This window comes from Lepisma saccharinum, chromosome 1 (genome assembly GCF_977018435.1).
Source record: "Lepisma saccharinum chromosome 1, izLepSacc3.1, whole genome shotgun sequence".
Classification (NCBI taxonomy): domain Eukaryota; kingdom Metazoa; phylum Arthropoda; class Insecta; order Zygentoma; family Lepismatidae; genus Lepisma; species Lepisma saccharinum.
Genome location: NC_139229.1, coordinates 46939813 through 46961495, shown reverse-complemented (window position 1 = coordinate 46961495; position 21683 = coordinate 46939813). Strand labels below are relative to the sequence as shown.

Genomic DNA, 21683 nt, shown 5'->3' with positions numbered 1-21683 from the left:
TCTGCTATAAATATTAGAGAAGCGACACCTTTATACAGGAATAAACTTAATACTGTGGTAACTACAAAAATGTGCTATTAGAATGGATATATTTATTTTGTGTAATAAGTGCAGTTTTCAAATCAAATTTAGAATTATATTCACAATTTTAAAACCACAATGTACTTTTATATACTGCTCTTAATCCAATTTTCCCGGCTATAATATCAAAATTTTATTTTATTTACTGCTTTTGAACCCGAAATTGATTTTGTTTTTGTGTTAGTCACCACAATGGAAATCTTTACATTTGAACGCAATTGAAATCTTTACATTTTTATTACGTGCGCCAACTGTGCCATTGTTATACTCCGAAATAAACAAAGTGGGAGGGGTCTATAATCTTATGATTGTTCTGTGAACAACAGCCGAACAACAGCCGACAGTGTTGTGGTTATGCTTTGGCTAACAGTCTTTACAAGGGAACCAGAGAAAAAGGAGTCCTAGTTGTGGTATCCAGTGCAAACAATTTTTCCATGTTACAGAAGTGTGCAGTTTCATCATTTCGTTGTTTCTGCCTAAGAAGACAATGGGGAGGAAGAAGTTGACAATGGAAGAGAAGACTCGTGCCTTGACTCTGCTTCAACAAGGTATGTCTGTAATTCGTGTTGCAGCTGATTTGCAAGTTTCAAGACAGACTATATACGGTAACACAAGAAAAATTGTTTGCACTGGATATCACAACCAGGAATCCATTTTATCTGGTTCCCTTGTAAAGACTGTTAGCCAAAGCATAACCACAGCACTGTCGGCTGCTGTTCACTGAGCAATCACAAGATTATAGACCCTTCCCACTTTCTTTATTTCGGAGTATAACTGGCAAGATAACCATGTAAAGATTTCCATTGCAGCGACTGTATAAATATAAATGTAGTAACTGAATGGTTTGTGGCATTGTCTATTATAACAAGGGTGTTTTGTAGAATGTGCAACAGGGGCCAAAGCGTCCCAGTTTTCTTTATTCCACTTTAAAACGGTTTGTTGCAAATTATAAGAGCCATCACAAACACAACACCACAGGGTAGTATGACGAGTGCTTCTCCCAGCCTCCCCTATCGCGTTCAGAATCGTCCTTTCCACGTAGTTTTGTCTCCCTTGGCTGGACTGTATTGTGATTGTATGGGACAGCCACTTCAGATTAAGGATAAAAAATCTGAGTTTTTGAGACCTCAGAAATATTTTGGTTAGGACCAACCTATATTGTATACCCCAGGCCTAGGACCCATCTGCTATTTCATATGGTTGTACTCCAACCTTGGACTATAAGTAGGTTCCAGGAAAGGCAAAAGCTCCTTGTGGCATTAATTTTGTCACGGTACAATTCCTCATCATTTTTTTCTGATCCACTGTATCAATTTGTGGTCACCTTGTTAAGGCCATTTTATGCTTAGTAGGGATGGGAGAAATTAATCAGTACTCTATCCATATTGGCCGATGTAGGTATATCATTGTTTTAGTTTCATCCTTAAAATTACCAACAATTTTACCAATCCAATATATCTATAAAAATCTTATAATTAAATGTGATATTCTGTCATTTTGTTATCATTTTTATTGACATAAACATATAATCTCCGACCTTGTTCCTGCATCAAGCGACTCTGGGGATACCCAGCCTCAAATCAATGGGTACCTGGGGGCAACCCTGGGGTATAAAGGCAGCCAGAGTGTGGTGTCGATCACATCACCTCCAAAATTGTCAAGATCAAGAATGTGCAGGGTCCTACCCCCCCCCCCCCCTTCATCCCCATAATGTGCCTTCATGGCACGGGGGGCTACATGCAAGGGAAACTTTATCTTTACCTATATCTGTATCAGCCAAAATTTCATATCGACCCATACCTAATGCTTAGATATATTGGGCATACAATTTAAAGTAGGATCCAAATCATTATGGAATGCGACTCAACGGGGATCAATCCCAAGACTATGTAATATATGTGATTTAAAAGTATGGGTAAAACAAGCAATTAAATAGAATTTGTATTCCAACCTTTCACATTAAATGTCCTTTGCACTATGGATGACATAATTTACACATTTTATAACAGTATCCCTTATATACTTGCACATGATATGATATGGAATTGGCTTAAATAAGAGTTCAAGTTCTAGAATAACAATTCAGAATTATTCTCCAATTTTGCATTCACAATTATCAAAGCAAATAAACAAAGTGTAAGAATAACGGAACAACTGTTTATGATGTTGTATGTATAAATAAAGACACCAAAAAAATATTAGAAAAGAAAAAATCTAATAAAAATCCCACCATAGGGATGGTCTAATATGAAAATTTTAGTACCAATAAAGTACAGCCTGAAAACATATATCTACTGATCCACTAAAAATTGCAAAGATTTCATGAAGACACTGCATAATATCATTCACCTTCTTATTTAATATATAACTAGGTGATTGCAATGGATTTTGCCTTTGAAAAAGAAAACTGTGTATGTAGACATTTACATTACAAAACCAGAGAATATCAATTCTATGTTTATATTCATAAAAATAACAACAAAATGACAAAATTATTGTGTTTCTTTACCAATTAAAAAGTATGTCTACAGCAGACAAAACTGTTACGATTACTAATTAATCTGTTCCATCTCTAAATTGCACAACGAGCAAAAAAAAAGGGGGGGCTAAAAATTAAACTCCTAATATTAATTTCTCTCTTTCTAGAATAATACACTCTCCTCACAAAAAGTTGGGAATATGTTAGGCAATAGGTGATAGGCACTGTGGCATATGTCGGCGAAAACACAAGGACGTCCAGCAGAGACAGATACCATGTGCTGTTGCATTCCAAGGCTGTGCCTATCAACTAATGTCGAACATAACAATATTCCATACTTTTTGTGAGGTGTATATTATCAAAGACATATAAAATAAATGAATTACCTCTTCTACACTAAGGCCAAAATTATTTGGCACTACTTTTCTGTATTTAAATCTGCATGGTAAATCGCCAATTATGTCTTCAAAGTCTAATCTGTAATACTCATCGAAGTATTCAGCAAATGTCCGATCATTGGGATTAAAAACTGGCTTCTTTTTACTTAAGGCTTCTGCAAATTTTGACTTGCGTAATCGCCTTTTCTTTCCTCTAGTTGCCTCAATCATTTCCTTCTGGTGTTGTGCATGAGGGTCATAATCGCAATCCATCTGTAAAAAAAATATTCAAAATGAGCAATGAACTGAAAACCATAAGAAGTCTCACATGTTTGAACATTGGATTAATATCAACAGGGAGAGCTGTAGTAATACCCATAAGCCGTGCACTGAAAACATAGGGAAAAATCAAATCTCTTCATTTTAACATTTCTGTATGTTGAACAAGATGTAATTATAATTCCAGGTTCTGTATCCTAAATTAATGTGATCTAAAGAACTGCTCCCCATCATCACGTTTGGATCTGAATTTTATTCACTTTTTATCAGATTACAACTACTGTAGATGATCTTAGCACACTTCTGCACTGTTCTGCATAATTATGTTTTAACCTTTAGCTGACAGATGGGAACTTTTCAAGCACATGCTTTCCATACTTGCGGCATTGTATATATTTAAAAAAAATCATAGCTCGAGAACTAACTGTTGTAGAAAGATGAAATAGATTCAGATTCTTTCACAATGGCATGGCTTTTAATGCAGGTGGAATTTATGCATCATAACTTCCAATAATAAAAGTTAAATGAAGAGGAAGAAGAAGAAAATCAGAATAATACCCAAGAAATCATATTTGGCATGCCCCTGTGGCCACCACAAAGGAGTAAAGTGAACTTTAAAAAATGTAGTGTGTAGCTGTGGTAAATTCCTACAACCACAAAAAGTCATTGAAAATAAGCTGATACTTCTTGGGGGAAAAATAATAACAATGTATAAGAAAAGCAGTGTTGCCACCTTACTGAAACAAAATTCTAGAAAATTGCTTCCAGAGTCGACCCTATGGATGCTGAAATTACCAAATTTGCATTGTCAGAGAGAAGGAACAGATTGACCTTACATTTGGCAATGTTGCAAAAGAGGATGATGTACAGAAGTTACTGTGGAAATAAGTGTTTAATTGCACTTTCACTATTGTATGTAATGTCAACAGATATTCTGCTATTCTTTCTCCTTGAGTTTATATTCAAAAAGTTTTTAGGACTTTCCAGGATTGATATTGTCTCTGTATTCCTTGTATGTGTTTCAAAGAATATACTTTGAGTGTCCTAGAACAGGCATGCATAAAACCACCAATTCAAGTACTTACATTGAAACCAGGATCTTCACAGTGAAGTTCTTCATCTTCCCAATTACTACTTTGTGTGTGATGCTTGTCCTTCGTTTCATTTCCAGCCCATGCATCCCAATTTTCTTAAATGGGTAGAAAAATAAAGAGAAATGCAAAATAAATATAAAATAAGTGTAATTGTCACAGTTTCAAGACATGGATAAATACTACAAATGATAAAGAATAAGGCAGCACTTTTATATTCAAAAGTCTATGGACAATAAATATCTAGTACAGAAAGGAAGACTGAAATTAAAAACTGACCTTCGATACCTATGTTCAATTTAGTTCAGAAATGAGCTGATGCTAAAAATGTATGCTAACAGCAAATTTTCTGGAGAAAAACCATGGTGTGAAGTCTACCATTCTATGAGTTGCAGTGTACACATTATAGTGGCTTTTACGATATGGCTGCCATGTATATGGAATATGGGCTAACATTTTGGCTGTAATCTTCCTTGGTGTCACATACGCACAGGGTGAGTGTGTTCATGATTTCTGAATCTCTCCCATACAGTGCAAATCCTCATGGGATATTCATAGAATGCCCACAATGTCCTACACATCTAGGGGGTATCTGGAATATGGCTACATGTTATCCAAAAAGTGACAATGTTTTGTTATCATTGAAAAGATTCGTTCATAATAATTCAGCTATATGTTAGAACTCAAAACTCTGTGATGTAGTCTTTAATCATAACTTGCAAAGATCACTCCAAAGCATAGCGTGGTGTGTAGGCCCATTATCTGACTCAGTAAATCATGCAAAGCCAAGTGAAAGTTCCTTTGCTACACGTCTTGTCTGTCCCCCTCACCATGTTAGATTGCATTGAGGAAGTTTTGGTGCTTACACGTTGTATTAAGGAATAAGATTAAAATAGTGCAAACTATGCTTATCATGGATATGCAGCTGAATATAAAACATTTTGGATATGTAGACATGTTAGTGAGTGAGAGACTGGAGGGAGTATACATTATAAACATATGTGACAAAGAGATATTTCATATGTCTTAATCTAGTCAACGAATGTTCTTTTCATGTACAAAATATGTGTGAAGAATATCAGGATAATATCCAAATGATGTTCAATAAAAGTCCAGATTAGGTGCAATTCCAATCCAGAATATATCCTTTTCTTTCCAAATAAAATAAAAACTTCCAGTTGATGTAAACCAAGCAGCACTGAAGTCCAAAACATATCCAAAAGTGGTCCTCAGATTAACAGGGAACATCATTCTTGGATATATGTTGTATATCCAGTACTTCAGCACAAATATCCAAAAGACATCCATTAGATGTGATCTGGGCAATTTGTGTGATGTATTTTTATTGCAAGCTTTTTTTGTCATTCTGTAAACATCACAGTATTCAACCAGAGTGAAGATAAGAGATCAAACTAAGTTTATCTTAGGCAAGAGGAAGTCTACAAGGTAACAGGTTTTTTAATATAACATAATGATGCTTATAAGAATTATTTGAGTAATTTCACGTAGTAATTTGTCTAAGAATTTTTTTTTTTTGTATGTGCAACACAAAAGATATAAGTCAAAATGTTAGCTTATGTTGCACATAAGTATGCACAGTGCCAAATTGCTCAAACGTCAATTTGTACAGTAGAACACATTTCACCATTTTTTTTTTCCGGAAAACTTTCAGAAATTGCTTTACAATTATTTCAAGGTTCAACCCTAAAATGTATAAGACTATAACCATTACATTCAAATCAAATTTAGTTTTATTTTTCCATGAAAATCTTATTCTTTTGTGCTGCAATTCAGTGGATTTTTCTTAGTTTCATTCAAAAGTGTTGTATAATTTAAAATCAGCATATTTTTAATATTTCACTTTATAACTTTCTAGATGTACAAATTTTCACACTAAAATCCTGTCTCCTTAAGTAATTTGACACTTCTTTTTCCAATTTGTATTTGTATTCCATTTCTTTACTACAGACCATTTAAAAAGGGGGCTAAAATAAAAATAAAAAAACACTCTGTTGAAAATCAATGAAAATCATCTGAACATGCCAACGAGAATCATCTGACCTTACTATCTTCTTCATTAAAAACTAGCTATTAGTTGCAGAAGGGCAGAGAGCACAGTTTATCAACCTGAATGATGTATGTATTTCACAAGTCTCTCTCCTTACTAAATGTATATTTTTTCTTGAATCTGTATATTGCTTGCACAGTGGAATTATTTATCTTGTAGTTTATGGTTCTATATATAAACACAATTTATTATGTAAAATTACAGGAGAACACGCAGTCCTTCATCAGACATTTATTTTAAGTTTCAAACTTGTGTGTTTTTCTTTAACGTTACATCAAAATTTGTATGACAGTACAAAACTTCTTATGTCACGTGCCAGGAACATACTTGTTAAAAACAACACAAAACATGCGAACAGCATAATAAAACACACTTTAAGAGTTTGTCCAAGCTTTTGATTCTATCTCGGAATCATCATCAGGGCTTGTCGAGAGACAGCGAAGGGGACATGGTTCAATTTCTGCTGGTGCTGCTGTGTATGCCGGAAGATGTTGTTATGGTCTTGCAGTCTTGTTTGTTGAGATTGATGGCTGAGGGAGATGGGTTTTTAAGTTTGACCGTGTTATACCATGATAAATAAAGATTTCCACATAAATTGTCATTGAGATTATTTGTGTTTCTAATCATGTGTGCAACTTCCTTATTTTTCCATTGGCCTGTGCCAAATCAAAAATTGTGTTTACATGATTGAAAGAACCATAACTACAAGAAAAATAAGTCCCTCTCTCTCCTGTTGGCAATTCTTACATTACCTGATTCAAGATCATCATAAGCATCATCAGGCAATTCAGGTTTCTCATCCTCTTCCCCTTGATAGAAGTCATCATCAAACAGTTGACTCATGCGTTTATCATACTGGGCTGGATCAAAGTCATCTTCCAGATCTTCATCCTGAAAGTTCAATTACAGTATAATTCATTAAAAGAAAGTAGGAAGGGGGCAGATTAATTGGTACTTTACTGAAATTGGCAATTTTATCAATCAGATATCTGTAAATAGTTTCTAAATTTGTGCAAAACTTATCCCCATTGTTATGATTTTATGAATATAAACATGTAATTAATATGCACTGGTTTGGTAAAATAAACAAACATAAATGTTCTTATTTTTTAAGGAGAAAACCCATTGCAGCCAACTGTTATACATATTATATAAGGACTTTAATGAATCATTTGTGTTCTTCAAGGAATATTTGCCATATCAGATTGGTAGGTAGTATATCACTAATAAGTACTGGTAAATTTCTTATCTGCACTTTATCGGCATTTGCAAAAATTTCATACCAGCATGTTCCTAAAATAATAATACTTTACAAACATGGATGTGCAAATTTGAAATGGTACCAATGTAGTAAAACTAACAAGGAGAGGACACTGATTGGGGAATGGAGTTTGAGACGAGACTTCGTGTAGTGGTATGGTACCCTTTAGGTATTGATATGCCAAGGTATTAGCATGCACTAACCAGCTATTTCCGGGAAAAAGTGCTTCAATGTTTCGAAGCGTTCCAACCATACCTCAAGAGGTAAAGATATTGTCAGACTGTCAAGTCGTCTGGTGGCACAGTGGTAATATATAAGTTTCACACACCGAAAGTTCTGGGTTACATTGCCAGATTTTTACATTTACATGCATTATGCATTTAATTTTGATGGTCGCAACATAGCAAAAAATTTTCCTCATTTTACATTTTCCCATATTTTCCTCCCAAAAAATGACCAAATTTTCATGAAATATTACAAAATTATGAGATATATTTTGAAACTTCTAATATAAGAAATTTTGTGTGAATGAAAATATCAAATTTTTACCAATGCAGTTATGCCAGATTTGTCAGATATTCATACATCTGTAATTGGTTTTATTACATCCCTATTTATTTACATTACCAATCCAATATTTCTATAAAGAGGCTGTAGTTTAGTTCAAAATCTGCCATTTTGTTATTTTTTGGGAACATAATGGCAGGGCTCGAAAAATCCCGGTTGCCAGGTTGCCATGGCGACTAAAATATTTCAGCCTGGCAACTGTGATCTTATGCTGTAATATGTATGAAATTTTGATGATTCTAAGTTCAATTTGCAGTACAGCGTAAGTTAGCAAATGCTTTTTTTTAAAAAATCAAAGTTTTGTGAACATTCCAGAGAGTGAGTAATAATTTCATACTCTTTGTCCCCCAACACCCCATTTCCTGTTTTCTCAAATGATTTAGCAATGTTTTGAATACCTTGACGCTCAGCTTCTTATACAGAGTGTTTCAAAAGTTGCATAACCAAAACTTTGAAAATGTATATCATGAAAACAGTAAGATATATTTACACCGGGTTTTCTGCATTATAAAGTCTCATCCATTGAGATATTTTTCAATGCTTAAAATTATCAGTTTTCTCCATAAAGAAAATTTAAATAAATTAATAACTGGCGGAAGGCAGCGTTAAAATTTTTCAAGAAATGCACTTTTGAATGATAAAAATATAAAAATACGTAAGAAATTATCGAAGGGCCATAATTAGATGTCTGATGACTGATGTCACATCAATCTATCATTTGCAACCAATATTGGTCATGTGCAACATTTGATGGATTTATTATTGGCGATTTTATGGGTTGAGTGAAAAGTGCCATTTTTGGAACATCTATGGCAATGCTAGCAGGTCGAAATATTGTCAACAGACACATACCACATGTGTCTAAGTATTGGCTATACATTTACGTGAAAAATCATAAACCAAGATTTTGTGCTGGAATCGGACTGTTGAGAGAATCCTAGTCTGCCTCTGGTTACACTGAATTCTCTTTTCTCACTTTCGGCGCTACTATGCCTGTTCTTTTAATTGATTCAGCATGGCGTATTCTTTGGAGCAGCACGTGTGCATTGCTGAAGAGTATTTTACTACTCATTCTTACACTCATGTGCAAGAGGTTTTCCAAGAAAAATCTCCTGCTTCTGCTGTACCTCACAAAGCAACTGTTTTACGACTAGTCCCACAAATTCTTAAGAGTTGGTATTATTATTGAAGATTAGGCACACACAGGAGATGTACTATGTAGAAATTTTCAGCAAAAAATGCGGGCTCGACCAGGACTCGAACCTGGGTCTCTGGCATACTGTACGAGCTACTGAACCGGCCTGATTTCTCGCTGTCACTGTTTTACCTGTGTGGAATTGTCTCTGCCAGTGCTACCGCAACGTGATCTGTTGCCTTTGAAACACAGTAGACTTCGACATTACCTGGTTCCTCCCGGCGTAGAGATGTTAATGCATTTTTCTACATAGTACATTTCCTGTGTGTGCCTGATCTTCAATAAATTAACTTCTCTACGCTGGGAGGACCCACGCAACATCGAAGTCTACTGTACATCAAAGGCAACAAATCCTGTTGCGGTAGCACTGGCAGAGAAGATTCCACACAGGTAAAATAGCGACAGCGAAAAATCAGGCGAGGTCAGGCTGGCTCAGTAGCTCAGTGGTTATAGCAATGGCACGGTATATCAGAGACCCGTGTTCGAGTCCTGGTAGAACCTGCATTTTTCGCTGAAAATTTCTACGTTGGTATATATTGTTGAAAATCAATTCTCAGATGTTTTCAGCAAATTAACAATATTTTTTTAAAAATAATGTAATTGCTTTTATTTGGATACATGCTAACATAAATTTATTAACCCAGTGATAGCGTACATGATTAGTTTAGTGCAGAAAACCTGGTGTAAATACCTCTTACGGTTTTCATGATATACATTTTCAAAGTTTGGGTTGAAACATGGTGTAGTATGCACAATTGCTAGTAGGTAGTTTCCTGGCACCTGATTTTCAGAGCTGGCGCCTAGCTTTAAAGAAAATTTTTCAAGCACTGCATAATGGTGTAATTCACATACCCTGGTTTTGTAAAGTAAATGTTAAAATATGCAGCTTCTTTACCAAAGGCCAAACCTATTTCAGCCATGCCTTACCATGCAGAATACTAGTTATTAGTGTTGCTAAGTTTTACATTGGTGCTTTATCAATATCAGAAAAGAAAATTCATATACAGGGTGGCTCAATAAGTAACTTAACCTTTAGGAGCCCAAAGCCATTTTCACAGGTAACCCTTGCTGCCCAAGCCGATTCTGAGTAAAATGCAGTTTCAATTAAATGAGTGTAGATCGGAGGTTAATTGCCCTAGAGAGGTGAATGATATACCGTTGTACACGGAATGAACCAGAGATTCAGACTATATAAAATTTATGCAAATTTGGCATATATGTGGCGGGAGGGAGGGGAGAGCCCCAAAATTCCAAAATTTCGGAATAAAATGGGGATTCCCCCCCCCCCAAGAAAAAAGTACATGACAGTGTCAACATGCACATGGAAATTATCGTTGGCATGTAAGGAACACAAAAATATTTGCATTATTATCGTATGACCAATGTAACGGGAGTTGTACCCCCAAAAGGAATGGTCAGCATGCTACTGATTCAAGCTTTAAAATGCAGTGTTACCTTGAAATGACTGTAGCTTAGAGGCTAATTGCCCTAGAGAGATGAATGATCTACCGTTGTACGCAGAATGAATCACAGATTCAGACGATATAAAATTTATGCACATTCGGCATATATATGGAGGGGGAGGGGGAATCCCCCCAAAAATCATTTTTTTTAAAAAAAATGGGGTTTCCCCCCACTCCGCTCCCCTGAAAAAAGGACGGAAAACATTCCTTTTGACCTCGGGTACCGATAAACAAACTTCCTTCGAATGCAGTTTCCAGGGGCGAGGAAAATTCATTGCTTTAGAACAACAAAGCCAGCTTTCCTTTGTCGGCAAAATTTTTCCCTTGAAAAAAGATGCAAAAAGGAAGTCTCCTTTATCCAGACATTTTCATGAGAAAAAACTTGCTACAATCATTTCTGTTAAATACATGTGGAATTCTAGCCAAAAAATAGCGAAATTATAACGTGAAAACTACGCCCATGACAAAAGCATCTCGATTGAGATGATCGGGCACCCAAGGGTTACCTAAGAGTGTCTCAATCGAGGCGATCATGCACCTAAAGGTTAACACACCCGGTACAAGGCCATTGCAGCACGCAACGTGGAAATGGTCGTCACCAGGCCAAGGGGGGACCACATTGATGCCACCCACGTGGTCGGCGGCCACCTTGATGTCCGCCATCTTGAAACCCAACGTGATGATTTTAAATGGAAAGGTGGTCGTGCAACACATCAATGTGCACATCAATGTGGGCTAGAATTTCACGAGGAATTGTGTGCTGCAGTGGCCTTGTACCGGGAGTGTTAAGGGGCTTATTGAGCCACCCTGTAGATACTAAAAAGCAGCAATGGTTCTAAGGGGAGAGCTGCCATGCCATGGTTCTACCCTCAGAAGAAGCTTTGCTAAAATGTAGTTAAATTAATACATTTTCAGACAAGCAGATTCGAATCTCACAATCGTTGAAGCTTACGGACTGACATCTCAATGTCCACGTAGCATCCCCAGTTGTTCCGACCCTATGCTATGCTGGCCATAAGACACCAGCCGAGACAATTTCCATTTGGCCCAACGTGAGCTTTTGCATTACGTTGACATAGTTGCCAACTTCAGAGAGAATAAATGCAGAGAACTTTAGTACTCACTTTCTCCACGAAGTGAGTGCTAAGGTTCTATGTATTTATTTACTAGCGCATCTCTCATATACCAAATATGAATTGAGAGAGGAGTTGCTAATTCTGACTGATTTGGAATACTCATTGGAGAAGTTATTCGTGAGGAAGGTGTATGTTTTTCTGCCTATTTTGGGAAGAACAATCTTTCGAAATTTATGTAACCATTTAAATATCTTTGTCCAAAGGGTCATTCAGATGTTTCGTTAAAAATTTCTTCCTTAAGAAAAGATATATCCATTACTCTTACACACTCCTCTCCCCACACAGACATATTACAGCTGAAGTTCGAAAATACCATGTATATTTTTTTGCAAAAAAAAAAATTGTCTAAATATCAAAGGAAGCTCGCATTACCTGGAGATATTTATATTTTTAAAAAATCACGCTGAAGAATATATATGAATTTCACTTGGACATAGGATTTAACTTGTTGCATTGCATATTTACAATTTTTAGATCCACGTTTGATTTACAGCCGGGAAGGAATAACTTGGCAGTAACGTCACTCCCTGCTAAGTCAGCGTTGCCAACTACTATGAAAAGAACCATGGCACGAGTAAGAGTACGAGCAGTAAGGATCGCGGTGCAACTACCAATCTTCAATTTAAAGTTAGCACTGCTAGATGTTTATTTTAATTATTTCATATAATTCGGCTTTCAGCAAACCTTCTGCATGCGGAGTATTGTGAGATGATAGCCACGACTTCATTTCATCCTTCTGCTGTTTGATGTTGGAATTTTTTTCAGTAACTTGTTGTGGTATGGAGGATTGTCTCACACAATAACAAGTTTGGGGGCAGATTGGGAATAAGCTGTTCTTCGAACCACAACATAAAATTGTTAGTGTTCATCTCCCCATGATAGTTACCTGAAGTTGTTTTTGAAAGGAACACTAACTACACCCCTCCACAAATCCACTTTCACCACCGGCATGCACAATAATAGACTTGGGACCCTTTCCTGTTGGCACTTTTAACCCCCCCGAATATTTGGAATCCAGCCAAACTTTGGGGACAGTGTGGTGTGTGCTCACGAAACTTTCATCTATGTAAATGAAAGACGGGCGGTTTGCTCTCTGCGCAGTTCTTTAACTTCACGCAGAAATGATCGCCGCCCACAACGCAACGATGCTGTTTCGTTCAAGGAGTAGCTTCCTGCTGCCTACGCTGTGCTTTTTAAAGCTGAATCCTAATTTACTTATGATCATACGCAATGACCAACGCGAAACCTTAAAATTAACATTTTCTTGCAGTTCCTTCATCAGTTTATGTACGGTGACAACAATGCCTTTCGTGTATAAATCATGGATTGTTCGGCGCACGACTGCTTCATCAAAAGAATCCAGATTTGTGACACGTTGCTGGGCGTTCGGTCGGTTTTTACCCACCGTTGAAAAAGGTTTCCCGCTCGCAATAGCAACACTTTTGTCTTTCTCCTTCAAAATTCTCCACACAGATCTTTCACTGACACCTGTCACCACGGGCGTTCTGTGAACAGCTGTGGTTTTGTTTTCATCGCAATCAAAGTACTTATACACATTGAAAACTATTTCTCTTGTATCGCTGTGCAGGGGCTTACCTTTCTTTACTCCACTGCTCATTGTACAACAATGACAAAAACAGCCGAAATAACCTTTCTAACAAAGAAACAAAATAGCCTGCAATCCCTCGCTCGTAGCTGCGGTTTGTTAGACTAATGTAGCAGTGTAGGGGTTTGCACGCCTGCATCACCCCTCTCGGAATGATTTCGATTGGTTTGCACGTCACCTTGTCGTCCGCTCTAGCGAATGAGCCTTCGCTTTTGGAAGGAGAGGTGAAGGTGGGAGATGACGTCACTGCCAAGCTATTTCTTCTGCGCTGTAGTAGATATTAGTGGGGTCTTAGCACTTATCATATTTTAGTTGTTAGTAAGTTTCAGAATTGTAAATAAAGCACGTTGAGAATTGTGTGTGCGATTCAGTGTCTCTAATCATTCAGTGTTTGAGCAAAGTGAAATTAACATCTATTTAACACCAAAGACATTACTTATATGATACAAGCCACTGTGGTCAGTAGTGCATTTGACTACATGCAAGAAACCTAGATTCGATTCCCAGAGTGAATGATTTCAGGTCGCAATTTTTCAACTTTCGTTCCTGCATGAAGTGGCTCTGGGGGTTCACCCAGTCTCTGAGTACCTGAGACCAACCCTGAGGGTACAGGCAGCCAGAGTATGGTGCTGATTACACCACCTCTAAAAATGGTGAAGACTGTGAATGTGCAGAGTGCAGTGCATTTCTAGCAATGACTTTCTAGGGCAATTTTTATCCAACTCCCCCCCCCCTTCCCCTACAAGAATGCAGGCCTCTCATGGATGCACTCAGTGTGTCCAAAAAGTTCCGCACTATAGGCAAAATGGTAAAAATTAATTTTTGTCGTCCTTTTGTTGTAGGGAATGATGCTGTTGCAGGACGAACGTGTGGAAATAATACTGCTATGTGTGCTTTCTGGGAGTACATTAAATCTCTGGTGTACAGCGTGAAGATGCACAATGTGGCTCATCTTCGCACAAGAATCAAGGACGTATGCAAAGCCATTGGCCCAGATTATGTCCCCTGTGCGCTCAACAATTTGCGATTCCGTCTACAAACATGTGTGGAACTCAACGGAGAGCACATTGAACAAATACTGTGATTTGCCTATGGTGGGGGACTTTTTGGACACCCCGTACATTTATTTGCAATAAAAATGTTTTAAACATAATTTCAAAATTAGATTCAACAAACATGAAACCTAAACTGGTGCAAAATAACTAACAGATTTAAAAACAGCTCAAGTACAAGCACAGGGTCAGACGAAGGTTCTAATTAGAGTGCAACACCACACCTATGTCACTGCTTTCATGTAAAATGGTTTGAGGTTACTATCCTGTCCGCTTTACCACAGCAGCAGAAATGCCATGGTAGCTCAGGCATATGACTACCATGCGAGAGACCCAGGTTCGATCCCCGGCGGGGAAGAACCAGGACTTTTCAACCTGTTCAAGCAGCTCCGGCAACCACCCAGCGTCGTATAAAGTGGGTACCTGGAGGAAACTCTGGGGGGGTAAAGGCAGCCAGGGCATGGTGCTGATCACATCACCCCCAGCTCGGTTGAGATCAAGGAAGTGTGGGGCCCTAACCCCACACCCCATATACACCTTCATGGCATGGTGCAAAGCACATTTTACATTTTTCTTTTTTTTTTCTTTTTTTTGCAGGAATGCATGGTTCAGTCTTAAAACTATTCTAAGTCTTTCAGTTGCCTACCTGAAAACCAATACTTGGATTCCCAGTGATTTCTTTCAATTTTTCCAACTTCTCCATTATTTCTTTCCTCTTCAAAGCTTTCAGCTGCTTTATTTCATCCTTTTTCCTTTCCTTTTCTTTGATTTTCCTTTCTTGTAATTCTTCTCTTCTCTTTTTCCGTGTATCATCTTTCCTACGCAATGAACTCTCAATTGTTCGAGGATATCTTTTGATCTGGAAAAAATAACCCTTAATGAAAACACATACATAAACACAAGCTTCAAAATATGCAACAAAATAATGAAAATGTTATTCTTTATGCTCAAATAAGCTAATTGGGACTATACCCACAGTTTATGGTGGAATCTTAATCAATACAAATATGCCCATTTTGGAATCTAAACAAAAAATTACAAGGTGAAATGAGGAAAGTAAGTTCACTGAAAACAGAAAGTATGCCTTACTGATGGCATATTGGCAACGTTGTCACCTTGCAGTTCCCACATGATTTCTAAATATAATTTCACAGTGTTTTCCAGAATCCTCAATTTTATTTTCCAAAGTTGTCAATATTACAATAATAGTTTTTCTTGTATGTACGCATTGCTTGCATGATAGAATTATTTTAACGTCACAAAGAAAAAACTGTTTTCTTATGCTTGTAATAACCGTAAACTACAGGAAAATAAGTCAATATTACAATTTTCTATTTCCCCTCATAGACATACCATCCTCACTTTCATTATTATTATTATTATATTTATTGGTGGTTGGTGGTGGTGCTAGTGGTAGTAGTAGATTTAATTACTTGGTTTATTTTACTTCACTTTTCTGACACTTTGGGTTAATCACAAAGATGAAATGGATGAAAGGTCAGTCACAAAGAACAGCCATGCCCAGGCTGGGATTCAAACCAGATTCTCCTGGCATCAAAGCATGTCATGCTAAACCACTCTGCCACAGAGACCAGATCATCATCATCACAATCATCATAATAATAATAATAACAATAATGGAACCGTTTAATCGGTATTATATTACCGACAATTTTATCAATGAAGTACCAGGTAACCAAGAAAGTTCATGCGGTTTTTACAACTGCCCGTAGTTTTCGTGGGGTAGTACGCAGTTCAGCCGCCAGGGGTACATGTATGTGTGATTGGCGGAAAGCTCATTCCTTGGCAATTCAGCTAACATAGATAACAGGTCGCAGTCGATAGTTCGGGAGCAAGTATTCGCAGTGAACCATGGCTGTGTCGAATGCAGTAATCAGGGCGTGTTTACTGTATGAGTACAAGTTGGGCACAAAAGGAGCGGAAGCAGCAAGAAAAATATGTGCAGCGTTTGGAGAAGGTACAATTAGTGAACGGACAGCGCAAAAGTGGTTTCAGACCTTCTCGAGTAGCGATGAGACACTGGCAGACAAACCTCGATTGGGCAGACCGAAATCTCTCGATGTGGACCAACTGAAGGCAGCAATTGAAGAGGATTCAAGTCAAACGTGTCAAGAACTTGCTCAACGATTTGCGGTAAGTGCTTAAACAATTCGCGTGCACTTGCATGAGCTTGGCAAATCATGGAAACTGAGTAAGTGGGTCCCACACGAGCTGATTGCGGCGAACCGTCTCCAACGACTGAACATTTGTGCTTCCTTGCTCACTAGGAACAACAACTGTCCAATTTTGGACCGCATTTTGACGTGTGATGAAAAGTGGGTAATGTACGATAACAAGAAACACTCATACCATTGGCTATCGTCAAATGACACCATACCTTTAACTGCAAAACCTGCTCTTCATCAGCGGAAGGTGCTGCTGTGTGTCTGGTGGACTACGGCTGGGATTGTGCATTATGAGTTCTTGGAAAGTGGTAAAACCATCAACAAAGAGGTGTACTCCGCGCAATTGCAACAACCTGCATTAGTGAATAGGAGTGTTCCTTTCCACCAAGAAAACGCTAAACTGCATACAGCAAAGATGACCCTGGAGGTGATTTCTTCTCTCGGCTGGGAACTTCTGCCACATCCAGCGTATTCACCCGACATCGCTCCATCAGACTACCATCTTTTTTTGTCTATGGACAACCATATGCGCAATCGACATTTCCAAACTCGCGAGGAGGTTGAAAACGCGGTGGTGCAGTTTTTTGCGGCCCTACACAAAGACTTTTTCAAACATGGCATCTACAGGCTTGTACAAAGATGGGAGAAGGTTGTAGAAGAAGATGGTGGATATTTTGCAGAATAAATATAAGGTAAACACATTTGTTTTGGACCTTTTCTTCTTTTTACTAAAACCCCATGAACTTTCTTGGTTACCTGGTATTATAGCCTGTAATTTAGTGCAATATTCTACCACATATGTCATGGTTTTGTAAAATAAATGTTTAAATACACACTACTGCAATCACTAAGTTACATTAATTAAGGAAGTGAATGAAGTATTCATGTTCTTCATGGAACATTCACAATTTTATATCAGTAGTTTATAAGTACTTTATCAGTTTTTGTGGGAACTGAACACTTTTTCAACCTGCATTACAAGAGAACAAATATTTTCAGACTTTTGGCATACCAAAGTTTACAAAGGAACACAACATTAATGAAACTGTAATGCAAAATAGACATATTACAAGCTTACATCTTCAAAGAAGCTTGTGTATAGCAAGTTCCTGAAGTTGTAATTAAAAGTGGAAATTGTAGCTTTCTTGGTGACGTGATTCGAAGAACTAGTGTTTTCAGATTACCAGCCAGGTTAACAATAGAATGACCCCTACCTTGACTGTTTCTTTAATAACTATCCTGTTTTTCTTATTGGCCTCGAAATTTTGACTTTTAATAATTATTTCTCTCTTTTTAATGGAAATCTACAAAATATAATTTATTTCTGTGAAATTTCACGTTATACTGCTAGAACAGCTGGAGGGGTCAATTTGACCCCGGTTATGTTTCATCTATGTGTGCTGCCTAAACACTTTGATTATAATAAAGCACAGACAATAATAAAAAATTTAAAAAATCCCATTCTAAAATAATTAGAATTTTTAAATGAATTTCTTATGAGGGGTTAAAATGACCTCTTTCTGCTGTTCTAGGGGTTATCAGATCCTTCATGTTCTAGTGTTAAATAGGAGTTAGCTTCCAACATTTTGAGTGCATACATTGCTTTCATCATTAGGGAATGTAGAATTGGAGACCAGCGTAAGATTAAATATATAACTGATGATGAGAGCAATGTATGAGCTCAAAACATTTGAAGCTAATGCTAATTTAATCTGGCTGGTAACTCGAGAACACTTGTTCCAATTTCAAGTTGTAATTATCAGTATTTATTAGTTGTAATTATTGTTAACAGGCAGGAGGATATTCTAGTGTTTCAGATGTGCTTCAATGTGACTCATTGATCAATTAGGTGATTTTCTCTGCAATTTCCATGAGATTTTTTTTTTTTTTTAAATTCCCTGAGATTTCTGGGTTCTTCAGATGTGTGGGACTCCTTCCTTGTTATCAGGGAGTCCTGGTACATAGTGCAATGCATACTACTTTAAACTGTAGGTCCAGTTCTGATTATGCTATCTGTGCATAAAGCAAAAGCTGAAAATAAATAATATTCTTATCAACTGTTCTGCACAACTTTTAACGCAGCTTAACATTTCAATCATAAAAACATGTTCAGAAAACAAAGTATGGAGGAAACTAGCACATTAATGATTAGATTGTATAAGTTTGGCATTGACAGCAGATCAAAAAGGAGGGAAGGTTTTCCAGAAGTAAAAATTTCCAAATCGCAAAATTCTTTAAAATTGGAGGATGGCTATTTAAAAAAGGAGAAAAAAAAACTTTTCAGCACTAATGCTAACTATTAGACATTAATGGTAGGTCAATTAATCAGATAAACGTAAAAACTGCCAATATTTTTTTACTAATCTAATATTCCTAAAACAAAGTTCAAAAAATTTACGTGGGACAGTCAAATCAACACCTTAATATGTTTCCGTTTTTTATCTGTTAGATTTCTGCATGTAGAATTGCACAAGTTTGCTGCATTTTAGTACATATCCATTGGTGAACGACATATATTTCCAAGCTTTAAGTTAGTGTCTGTATATCTCAGAAGAAGAATCTTTGCAGAGAATTTCTATAAGTTTTAGGCTTCCAGAGGGCAAGACACTAGTGCCACGGAGCATACGGAGAGCCAGTTCGGGAGAATTTCTGTCCCCAGGTCATCGAAGCTTACGCTAGCGTGGTAGCTACTGCATCCAACTCGTATGTTTGCTGCGCTTGGAAGAGAACCAAGAGAATCGACTCCCATGTTGTTTCAACAATGCTTCACGGGATTCAGTTTAAATGTGTAAACTAACTATTAAGTTCACAAATCAGATGGTTTAATGCTGGATATTACTTCAATTAGAATCAGCAAAGTTAAAGATAAAATAGGAATGTCTGGCAACCTTAGATCCTCAGCGGCCGACACTTTCCTGGCACGTTGGTCCCACTTGAAATTAATGTTAAAGCGTACACATAATACTTTGTGTTGTGATTTTAAAAAAAAATGTGACATTTTCCTTTGAATGAGTTGCTTGTAGAGCTGGGCCAATACCAGCAGTATCGGCATCGGTGAGTATCGGTTGATTTTATTTTACCGATACCAAAGATTTTCAGTGGCTAAAAGAGCAGGCAGAGGCACAGCTTGTCTCAACATTTGTCCTTTTTAAAATTTCGTTCACCCTACCTTGTGACGGACTGGGAGACCGGCACAGAAAGTTCCATACATTTTCCTAGAAACGCTGGATAAAACCACACCCTCCTGGGAGCAGATGGCAAGATCATAGACACGGGTAAGTGAAAGCTAAACCCAAAAGTGACTATGAAGGCATGTAACTGCTAAGTTAATGCTGTGAGAAATAAACCATTCATTGCCAATTCTTGCTTGAAGCTTGTGGTGGTAAGATAGGTGGATGTTTTTAACCCCCCACCGCACTAATGCGGGGTCAGGTAGTTGCGGAGTTCTTGGAAAAGAGGGATGAAGGTCACTGTGAAATTACCTTTGTTTCATCTACGTTCAAGCGCGAAGGGGTATCAGCAATTTATACTTATCCTCTTCACTTCTGTCTTTTGTGTGAATGCCGGTATCGGCCAATGATAGCTATTTATTTCCGCTGAAAGCCGGCTCCCATGGTGGAGTGGTTAGCACATCACGCTACGACTCCAGGGTTCGAATCCCGGCCTGAGCATGGATGTTTGGGAGTGTCCATTCATCAATTTCATCACATCATCACTCATCCCTATCTTCGCAAATTAGCCCAAAGTGGCACAGGAAGTGAAGTAAAATAAAGCAAATCAATCAATCAATAATTTCCGCCGAGATTAGATTGGGAACATACGGCTTTGAATGGCAGTACTAAGAAAGATAAGCTAATCTGGACTGGACCTAGATTTTAAAGTAGGGCTCATACCGCTATGTGCCTCCACTGAGTATCGAACCCGCGGTTTATTGATTACAAGGTGACACCATCTGAGAGGCCCTTCTAAAGATTTATGTACACCACTACTTACAGTAATGTACATAAAATATTTATCAGGAACTTTACTTTTCATCAAATGGACATACCATCATTACTTTTGTTATTCAATAAATATTAAAAAGGGCCTCCCCGATGGCGCAGTGGTAGCGTCGTCGCCTTGTAATCAAGGGGTCCCGGGTTCAATACCCGGTGGAGGCACAAGGGGTTTGGATCCCACTTAAAACTGTAGGTCCAGTCCCAATTAGCCTTAATGTGCATAAAGTGGAATTAAAACACCAACTCAACTCAACAATAAATATTAAATTTTTTACTTCTTTGACATAAATTTCCTTTCCATGACTGTTGTTTTTTACACAAATTTTAGCGGTCTTAACTACACGTAAGCTAGATGATGAATATTTGCTGATTTTATAGCGTCATTTTACTATTTATTTAATAACAATATTTTTTAGTCACGAAAGAAAGAACAAAATAGTATTAACGTTGTCTTTCCTCTGTTTCTTAGTCTGTGGTTACATTCTGCAATACTCCATACGCATCAGAGAAATTAAGTACTAATTAATTAATTTTCATATTATTATAAATAATTATATTACATATTAAATAGAAACACATTTATTATTATATTTCTGAGACACTAAGCTCGGACAGGCTCCCCAAATTATATATATCTAAATATGTGCCTAGTGATGTGACGAGTTAGTATGACTCTGTAACTTGCCTTTGTTATTTTGTACTGGAAATACACAAGTATTGGTATTGGTGGGTATCGGTCATGGTATCGGTATCGGCATCAGTATCGGCAAATGGTGGTATCGGCTCAGCTCTAGTTGCTTGGTATGCTTTTCAAAATGTGTGCAGATATCGTGACGATGATAAT

The 21683-nt window shown here is 37.3% G+C and overlaps 1 protein-coding gene across 1 annotated transcript in view; it reads right to left on the bottom strand.

Annotated features, from left to right (window-relative positions):
- Window positions 1-21683, bottom strand: part of LOC145994875 (protein KRI1 homolog) — a 69593-nt gene that overhangs the window by 9919 nt on the left and 37991 nt on the right. Inside the window, exons 7-10 of the mRNA XM_083131306.1 lie at window positions 15302-15514; window positions 7128-7266; window positions 4302-4405; window positions 2947-3210 (exon numbers count right to left, since the gene is read on the bottom strand). Coding sequence (XP_082987432.1) covers window positions 2947-3210; window positions 4302-4405; window positions 7128-7266; window positions 15302-15514 — 720 coding nt within the window. The remainder of the gene's footprint in view (window positions 1-2946; window positions 3211-4301; window positions 4406-7127; window positions 7267-15301; window positions 15515-21683) is intronic.